This window comes from Xyrauchen texanus, chromosome 40, assembly GCF_025860055.1.
Source record: "Xyrauchen texanus isolate HMW12.3.18 chromosome 40, RBS_HiC_50CHRs, whole genome shotgun sequence".
Classification (NCBI taxonomy): domain Eukaryota; kingdom Metazoa; phylum Chordata; class Actinopteri; order Cypriniformes; family Catostomidae; genus Xyrauchen; species Xyrauchen texanus.
Genome location: NC_068315.1, coordinates 13,375,532 through 13,386,024, shown reverse-complemented (window position 1 = coordinate 13,386,024; position 10,493 = coordinate 13,375,532). Strand labels below are relative to the sequence as shown.

Genomic DNA, 10,493 nt, shown 5'->3' with positions numbered 1-10,493 from the left:
GTGTTACTCAGCTAGGACATATATTTAAACTTGATGGGAACAGACTTCATACAGCCAATACAAATTATCTTGGGACAGCTGGTTAAAATCTTTAAAAAGGTTCAAAGTTAGATTTGTGAAAACATTTGCACCATTTTGTTTCCAGGTGCCACTTAGTCTGATTTTATTTCTAACGTGATGACACTCATTTGAAGTGTGACTTAAGTGTCCAAATATTTTGGGCTGTCACTGTAAGTAGGACTACATTTTTTAAAGGTAACCCGTTCAATTTAAAGTTCAGAGATTAGTCAATTGTGACTGCTATTCCTCTTGCAGTGAAAACATAAAGTTATTCAAACAGTCTAACTTCTGCATTTTTGCGAAGCTTTGTGATGACAACAATCCTCAATGTTTTGAACCTTGCAAAAAAAATAATATTTCAAAGAGATCCTTGAGTGTCTGTTCAGAGTCAGGAGTGACCTCAGTTGTAAAAAAAAAAACATTCTCTCATCTGGTATCTCCCACTCAACCCCTCCAGGGCTCAATCATGCATCAATTAAAAAAGAGGATTTCATGAGTCACATCAAAAAGCATGAACCGAAATGACTCTGTGAAAAATTGAGAGCATTCAAATGCAAAAAAGATACTCTGCAAAAGGTACCTGAGGATACATGGAGATTATAACAAGAAGCTAGCAGAAGTAGAGGTCAAATTCACAGAGGTCCAAGAGATGCTTAAAGCAAAAGATCGCAGATGAAACCCCCCAAAAATATACTGTAGATTAAAAATGTATAAAGATTCTGTCCTTGGTTTCTCCTTAGGCACATCATTAGGTTTGGTGTTCATTATGCAGGAACAGAACAGAATTCAGTGAGAAACTTTTAAATTGATTTTTTCTTATGTTTTAATGATTTCTGTGGAGACCTTGTTAAGACATCATCCTATTCTCATGATAAATGCCCCATTATTTCTGATTTCACATCTGTTAAACAGAAAATGTAAGTTCCTGGCATATTCATGATTGATAGTTGCAAGGGAAAAGACTTTCAGCCAGCCCTCAATTTCTCCTATTCACATATTAAAACATGATAATGAGATCAACATTTTTTCTAATACAGATAAATACTGCATCTTGTGATTTCTACAGGCAGAGATGAATGGATCAATTGAACCAATGCATTTGCAAGGTCAGCTGCCAACACCTAATCAAAAAGCAGAATTGATTTGCTTAATAGGCAAGATTCAAAGCAAACATTATCTCTGTGACCGTAAACCCAACACGTTGACCGTGAATGCCTATAGGAATACATGTGGTTAAAGGAGCACACATTATACCTGACAGTGCGGAGTATGTGTCTAATGCAGAAAGTATTGCATTATATTTATATATATATTGCATTGTATTGCAGCCAGCTATGACTCGTGCACATGGCACATGATGCAAATGTATTGTTGTGCAGCCCAAAACCATGTGTACCGTTGAGTGTTGTCTGCAATTGTGTCTGGAATTGACTGTCCTAAAGATACTGTATGATAAAGCAGTCAGAGCGCATGTGTTAAACGATTTCATATAGAAAATTAAAACGATGTTATAATTAACTCCCCATTATGTTATTAAAACCCATATCACTTTGTTTCCTTCTTGGAACATAAAAGTAGATGTTAAGCAGAATGCTATGAAAGTGCATAATACAATAAATGTGCATTACAACAAAAGTAATTTTGGCTTGAACATTGTTTTGGGTAAACTGTCCCTTTAATTCAGTGATAGGTCTGACTGAAGTCAAAATAAATCCAAATAAATCTAAATAAGAAAATTATTAAAATGGCTAATATTGCATACAACACCTTTAACATTAAAGAAATAAGTCCATTTGAACTCAACTGAGCATAAAAATTATACAAAACATATCTCTTTTCAATTTTCTCAGAGTTTTTATTAATTGAAAATTACAGAAGCATGAATGCATCAGAGCATCAAATAGCAAGACAAGTCACAGCAGGGAAGCAGATAGGATAATTGAAAGAGAGCTGGAATGAACAAGATTTTACATTGTTCTTGGTAGAAATCTTTACAAAAGAAATTCAAAAATGATGTACTGCATAGTCCAGCATGTAAACAAAGTTAATTTTGCTTCAAGTAGCCATGTATTAACATGCAAATGCATTCTCACTTAAATCTATACATACACAGTATACTGTAAATTGCAGCCAAAGAAAACATATTAAGGCCAGTTAAGAATTGAAATCACCACCAGAGTAGATGTCAAATTAATCTGACATGTAACTAAACAACAACCTTGAAATGTTTCTGTACTTGTGAGGCTTGTCACAAGTTGGTATAATAGACTTGCTATAGGCCTGTTTGGTATACCAGTATTTTTGCGAAATGGTTTAACGAGGCTTGTTACCGTATCACTGCATTTTCCTGGTGAAATTAACATAAGTGGCACCACAAAAACAATTACTTTTAATCCCTTTTACACAAAACATGTGTAAAATGCAAGATTTTGAGGTTAAAAACATGTATTTTCACCCTGTTCCTCACACTATGCTATCTTATGACATCAAAATACCTTTACTATAGTGCATGACATAAGACGATACATTCTGTCAATTGCAAAACATAACTAACAACATTTACAAGCTTGTTCAAGCATGATCAAATTGAACGGCTCAAATAAAAGAAAGTGGCATTGCAATGCAAATGGCCTTGGTACAAGTCCTGAAGATCACTCAATTCAACATATTAACCGAAAGTGTCATAGAAGCACCACAAAATGATGTGGTTGCCTCAGCACAAAATGTCACATTTGCTTTCTATGACACTATCGGTTAGACTTGGGGTAGGGAGGTCAATTTTGTTGATTTAAAACTTGATAGAGCATTAACCTTCTAAAACCTCATCTGTTTTTCATCACAAATGTGCTTTTTTATGAGACTATCGGTTAGGATTCGGTTTAAGGTAGGGATGTCGTTTTTTAGTATTTAAACTGTATAGAGCAGCATGATTTTTTTTGAAAAATGTCACCACAAGCACATCATTTTTAAGAGATCAGGCTGGATTTTCTTCTTAAAGCAGAAGATTTGGAAAAATAATGACTGTATTCAAGCAGGTTTCCTGAACACTCTGCAAATCTGCCATTGGTAGAACAACTCGAACGTTGCACCCCAAACTCATGGCATTGGCTGAACCAATGTTAATTATAGTTGTCTCTGCAAATTAAACAGGGATTAAAGTATTTTAACATAAAAAAATTACATAATTCAGCTATAAAATACGATGAAAAAAAATCACTTTAGCACAATGATCTGTGTTCATACAAGTCACAGCTGTCCCTTCACCAAAGCTGTTCTCTATGCAGGACAGCACCTTGGACAACTACCCAATAATACACCAGAGAACAATTCTTTCCCCAACAGGCAAAAACAACAGGATATCTTATGAAAAGAAGCCAATACAAAACACCAGGAATTGAACTTAAATGCACAAACAACTCCCTGCGCCTGGAGTACCTGAATTGGCCCACCTGCCTGTGAGTTCCTCTTCAGCAGCTTTCAGAAAACATCAGTATTCAACTCCCACAGTTGTTACAATTCTAGCATGCCAATCATCTGCTCTCAGTTTCAAATACCAAGGGCTTTCAATTCTGTGCATATAACATACATACTGAAACACCATCATCTGGTTCATGTGGTGCTGCCAATCATTCATATGCCAGGATCTACCAGGATCAATGAAGATCAATGACATTTCCATTCAAAGATATAAAGCACGGTTATATTGCATTTACATTTTATGCATTTGGCAGACGCTTTTATCCAAAGCGACTTACAGAGACCTATTGCAAAAGAAGCATAGGGAACACTTTCATATATAATCACTAACCTTTGCTATTTACCACATAGCCTTAAGAGTCATTTTCCAATATATGATCACTTTATATAGTCATAGTGAAATTTACTTATATAGCACTTTAAAAACAAATATTGACCAAACTGCTGCACAGCCATTTTAAAATATCATAATACAAGGAGACAACCAAGAATGATGGAAATCCAATCTTAACCACAGCAGAAACAAAAACACCTGAAAATCATGGGGGAAATACTGAAACTGTGATGCATCAGTCTGTGCACTGCGAAAATTAAATGAAACAATATCTCTTGATACCAACAAGAAAGTTCAGATAACGTACCATTAAGATCTAAATTACGAATACAAATGCATTTGCAAATGATAATAAATGCACAGTCATGCTTGCTGCTTGCTTCGTAGGAAAATCATAAAACAAACCTTTTTAAATTAGGAAGATTGTAGCATTATCATCAAGATCTGAAAAATCTACCTTGAATGTAATGCAATTCACTCTGGATAAAATGAATAAATATTCAACGTTAAACAGGAAGCAAACTTGATTTCAAATTAGGTAGATTATAGCCATATCTTCAAGATCACAAATGGGTGACCTTTGCCAAAAAACTAAAAAAATCTGAAACAAAGACTAATTTATTAAGATTTATGTCCCCAAATTGTTCTTGTTGACCATGGTGTGAGGCAAAATATGGATGTAGATTGAATACAAGTCATTTACATTAAAACAGTTAATAAACAATACAAATCAAAGATTCAAATTGAATCTTCATTCTTTAATCACAAATATGACTTTGTTAAATAGCACTTTACCAACAATGAAATGCATATACAGTATGAACATTATGTGCAAACACTTTACAATAAAGTTCTGTTTGTTAACAATTAATAATGCATCTTATCATTAACTATAATTGGACAATGAACAATTAATTTTACAAAGTTTTTTAATCTTGGTAAAAGTTAATTTATCAAAATACTTCAATTGAATTGCTGGCCCAAATTAGCTCATGTTCATTTATGTTAACACAAATTCTAATGCATTAAAATAAATGTATATTTAGACATTAACATTAACCAAGATGCAAAAATCATAGGTTAGATCATGTTAACTAATATTTAACTAATGTTAACGAATGCAACCTTATTGTAAAGTGTTTCTGTTTCTTTATAAATAAGCATTCAGGACGTTTATGAACATTAAATATAGGTAGCTACTGTTCCTAAATCGTATAGCCTCGAATACGTAATAAAACAGCTGATTAGTGATGCCTTTACGTTACAACGCAAATGCAAGGGAGAATAAACCAATCAGAATTATTTACAAGGTTCATGAGAACAATGTAGATCTGTGGAAATGAGCCAATGTAAAAAGCACCGTGGTAATTGGGTTGCTGGTATTTGTCGCACACAAAAGCAGAGGGGGAATAGTGGTTTCTAAATATATTATTCAAACCACAAGTAAACATTTTCACACATTCAATGACAATATAGATTCGATTTTACACCATTCGAAACCTGCTCAGACAGTGAGTAAACAAATGAATAAAATGAATGAATTAATTAAATACAAAATAAAAAAATCTATTGAATATGACTTTAACGCGTATAAAAAAAAATAAACTATTTATTAATTTCAATATATAAAAAATATTTGCCAGATTTTTGTTCCCTCAGTTTTTCAGGGCTATTCGACGTTTCGCAGATTAAATATAATTTAATTATTGGCTATTAAGCACTTTATGTTGCTGTGGTGTTTGGACACAACTTTCTTTGAAATATTTTGTGGAGAAAAGGCAAGTGCAGAGCATCGGTTTGACGTCAGGCACTACGGACACAGTAGCTACACGCTCTCAGACACATTTGACAAATATCAAAACAGTGTCTGGGGTCTCGCGCACCTGGCGTGAAGTTACCGCGCGCGCAGAGCTTTACATTCACCGGGAGAGCAATGAATTTCAACAAGTCGGGCGATTTCAACGGTCCGTCCCGTAACAGCAACTCCGGTTCCGTGGACGAGCTTGTGATAACGTTGACATTCGGGACATTGCTGTCGGTGGTTTACATCGTCGGAGTTTCGGGGAATGTCTATACCCTGGTAGTCATGTGTCATTCCATACGGCTCGCCACATCGATGTACATCTCCATCATTAACCTGGCGCTCGCGGATCTCCTCTACCTCTCTACCATCCCGTTCGTGGTGTGCACGTACTTTCTGAAGGACTGGTTCTTCGGGGATGTGGGCTGCAAGATATTGTTAAGTCTGGACCTGTTAACTATGCACGCGAGTATCTTTACTCTTACGGTGATGTGCATGGAGCGCTACCTGGCAGTGACTAAACCATTAGATACTGTGAAACGCTCCAAGAGCTACCGAAAAGCCATGGCGTGCTGCGTCTGGATTTTATCTCTCCTATTAACTCTTCCCATGACCGTCATGGTTAATCAGACTACTAAAAAAGCCGCATACGGAGGGGTGAAAAGGATGTGCGCGCCCACCTGGGCACCACAGGCGTATAAAATTTACCTGACCGTCCTGTTTTGCACGAGCATAATGGCGCCAGGGCTGGTCATTGGTTACCTGTACACCAGATTAGCCAGGACTTACCTGGAGTCCCAAAGGACATCCATTAATAAAGGCAGCAAGCGCTCGCCAAAGCAAAAAGTTCTCATTATGATTTTCACCATCGTGCTTGTGTTCTGGGCGTGCTTTCTACCCTTCTGGATATGGCAACTCGTGCCGCTGTATCACAAGCCCTTCCGTCTCGCGTCGCACACGCACACGAGCATCAATTACCTTGTGTCCAGTCTGACCTACACCAACAGCTGCATCAACCCTTTACTGTACACACTCCTCACCAAGAACTATCGGGAGTATCTTAAAAACCGTCACAAGAGTTTTTACCGCTACACGTCATCTTTTAAAAAGCGTCCACCGAGTTTGTACTCTTGGGGAAAGTCTGCGTCATCCAGTAATCAGTTTGAGTTCAACTCGGAGACGCTTGTCATGGCGCAGTTAAAGGTGTAGTGATGTGGTGGGGAAAGCCTCAACCCGTTCATGTTAAGGTAAATGTTTGAATGGAACATCCACGACCCAGCCATATTCTCCACTCCATTCACAAACAACCCACTCATTCACATAGGCTATTTTGCAAAGTTGCTTTAATTTGTATATGTATACACATGTAGGCTACCATTGTAATAATGTAATGTCCTTAAGGTGACTTTGAAGATATCTTAAATGAAAAAAAAAAAAAAAGCTTCTGGCATACAAGGAATAGTATAGGACTGACAAATGTATCAATGTAATGTTGCCTTTACAGGGTAATACAATATTTATCAGCTTTTTTTGGCTGACTGAGAGAAGATATTTATAAACATGCTGTTAAAGGCCTTAGAGTGCTTACAGTGGAAAAATAAGTGGATGTCAATGGTTGTATTAAATAACTTGAGAATTATTAGAAATCATTGCATTGCATTTCACAATGTTGCTTCAAGGTAAGAAAAGATGACAGCAATCTGGTTTGAGGTTGCTTTTAATATTAAAATAATGATAATAAAGTAAATACCAGAAAATGCAGCTACACTTAAATCTATCATGTGGTTTGTTTGGTCTATAACAGGGTTTTTCAAACTTTTTGTTGCCAAGGACCCCAAAAATTATGATCCCCTTGTGAAAGACCCCCTCCCTAAAATATAAAAATGAAGCAATATAATCATTTGTGGCATTATGTTAATAACCAATAAAACAAATAAATAAAAACAATTGAACCACTCCTGATCTTAAAAACAAAGCAAAAATCTAGGTTATGAGGCACTTACAATGGAAGTAAATGGGGCCAAATTTTGGATGGTTTGATCTCCTGAGACCTGAGTGCGACTGCTTTGTGTATTTCCCTTTTTGATTTGTAAGTGGTAGCCCATAATAAACATCCCATTTTTTTGAAGAGCAAATCGCTTTCCTAAAAATTGTTGTCCTCATATGAGGACAGCGGGACTAAGTTCTAAATCTTTAAATAATATGAAGCTAAAGTCTTTTTTTATATCAGATTGTTTATTATGTTTCCAGGAGTGTTGGATATTCATGTTTTTAGACATTACAGACATTACAGCTGATTTTCTGTGAAGCTGCTTTATAACAGTGTGTATTGGGAAAAGCTCAAATGAAAATAACACCTGTGGTGGTGGTGTAGTGGCTAAAGCACATGGCTGTTAATCAGATGGTTGCTGGTTCTAACCCCACGGCCACCACCATTGTGTCCTTGAGCAAGGCACTTAACTCCAGGTTGCTCCGGGGGGATTGTCCCTGTAATAATTGCACTGTAAGTCGCTTTGGATAAAAGCGTCTGCTAAATGTAAAATAAAAATTATTTGAATTGATTTGACATTTGTCACAATGTTTTTTCTACTTTGGCAACAAAATCTCAATGGTCTCTCTTTGAACAGTCAAACAAACAAGTGATAGCCAGTGCTGATGCATATTGGCAATCAGAAATTAGTATAATTAATTCTGATACAAGTAATGGCCAGCCTTGTCTAATCACTGTCAACAATATTAAAATAAAATATAGCATTATAATTCTGAATCTATGTACTGATTACCATTGTCCCATGTCTGCCAAACATCTTGAGCTGTCCAAACATCATCTGCAGCCTGAAGCTGAATTTTTGGCCAGATGTTAGGAGTGAATTAACTGTAGGCTAAGTTGTAAGGAAAGCTATAGGATGCTCCTTTGCTTCCTATTTATTTAATGACTTAACCTCCAATTTGCGGTCGGTCTGCACTGGTCTCAGAACAGTTTGAAATGCACCTTATTTTCATCCTAACTCTATATACAGCCTCTGAAAGCAACAGTTGTAAGCTTTTGAATGCACTCATTGATTCTCAATGTGATAATGCACAGTGAATATTGGATTTCTAAGGGGAAAATAGCCCTATAGTCCTCATCTGTGGTCATTGTGTTTAACAGCGTGCCATTTCATGTAAAATCGATGACATTTAAAAAAAAAGTGTGACATTTAAAGAGTGTCCTGAACTGAGATCAGTCGGTTTAAATGACATTAAATCATGCATCGCGTAAAGCAAAGTCAAAACAACATACACGCATGAGGACATGAGGTCGCACAAGTTTAAAGGCAGAGATGTAAAGTTTATAAAAGCATTTACATGATTTATTCTGATATTACATATATTATTTGAGCCATAAAGTTGTTTAAATAGACATTTTTACAGTAGTTTAAGGGTTTACGGCATAACATCATCATGTCAACAAAGTTGTAAAATTGGATATAACTTTACAGAGAAAGGGTTAGTAAGCAATATGATTCAACTTTGATTATGTTAACATGCGTATAATGTCTTGTGGCTATACTTTTGAAACAGTATTTTAAAGTTTACGGATTGGCCCCATTCACTTCCATTGTAAGTGCCTCAATGTAACAGATTTAAGCCGACTTGATTGGTTGAAATTATTTATTTACTTTCTGGTAGCATTATGCCACTAATTCTGTCGATTGAGCTAAAAGGGATAGTTCACCCTTTCCACAAAATGAAAATTCTCTCATCATTTACTCATCCACATGCCCTCACAGATGTGTATGACTTTCTTTATTCAGCAGAACACAGACTTTTAGAAGAATATCCAAGCACTGTTTGTCCATACTACGCACATGAATGGTGAGCAGACCCTTGTAACTCCAAAAATCACATAAAGGAAACAGAATCCATTTGACTCCAGACTTTAAATCCACATCTTCAGAAGCAATATAATAGGTGTGGTTGAGAAACAGGTCAACATTCAAGTCCTTTTTTTACTCGAAATCTCCACATTTACATCTGAAAGTCACATGTAGTGCACTTTCACATCTGAAAGTAAAAGTGTATATTTAGAGTAAAAAGGGACTTAAATATTGTTGTTTCTCACCCACATCTTTTATATTGCTTCTGAAGATTTGGATTTAAACGTTGTATCGTATGGATTACTTTTGTTTCCTTTATGTGATTTTTCGAGCTACAAAGGTCTGATCACTATTCACATTGTGAGGACCTAAAGAATCTTAATTTGTGTTCTGCTGAAGAAAGAAAGTCATACACATCTGGGATGGCTTGAGGGTGAGTAAATGATGAGAGAATTTTCATTTTTGGATGAAAATGAAAATTTGTGTCCCTTTAACTTGTATTGAACCCGGAACATTCCTTTAAGACCATTTATAAAAATAGAAAGTATGATATTATAAATGCAACATAAGTGCAAAACTAAATACTTGGCTGTTATACTGTTATTGTACTAAAGCCAAAATAAATTATTACAATATTATTGGGAAATCATTTACTTCTAACCAACATTAATGCAATAGTACATGTATAAACTTTTTTAAAATGAAAAACCTTCTCATTTTTGTTATATTTAGAAATCAGTAATGAAACAGTAATAATGCCAAATTTGTCAATACTTTTTTGCCTTTTGTTTAAGATGTTTGTTTTCTGATATTTCCTGCGGACCTCCTAGCACCTTCTTGCAGCCCCCTGTGGGTCTCCAGACTCTGAAAACCCCTGTTCTATAATGTTCCAACATTTAGGCCAATGACAAGGACACCGGCTAGTTTCACCTAGCCAGTCTGTAGGGAGCAACTCTCATCT

At 35.8% G+C, this 10,493-nt stretch overlaps 1 protein-coding gene across 1 annotated transcript; it reads left to right on the top strand.

Moving 5' to 3' along the window:
* Nucleotides 1-4,856: 4,856 nt before the first annotated feature.
* On the top strand, nt 4,857-7,034 carry LOC127633217 (urotensin-2 receptor-like). The gene has a single exon (XM_052112143.1). The coding sequence runs from the start codon at nt 5,805-5,807 to the stop codon at nt 6,879-6,881; it is 1,077 nt and encodes a 358-aa protein (XP_051968103.1). The 5' UTR covers nt 4,857-5,804; the 3' UTR covers nt 6,882-7,034.
* Nucleotides 7,035-10,493: the final 3,459 nt, after the last annotated feature.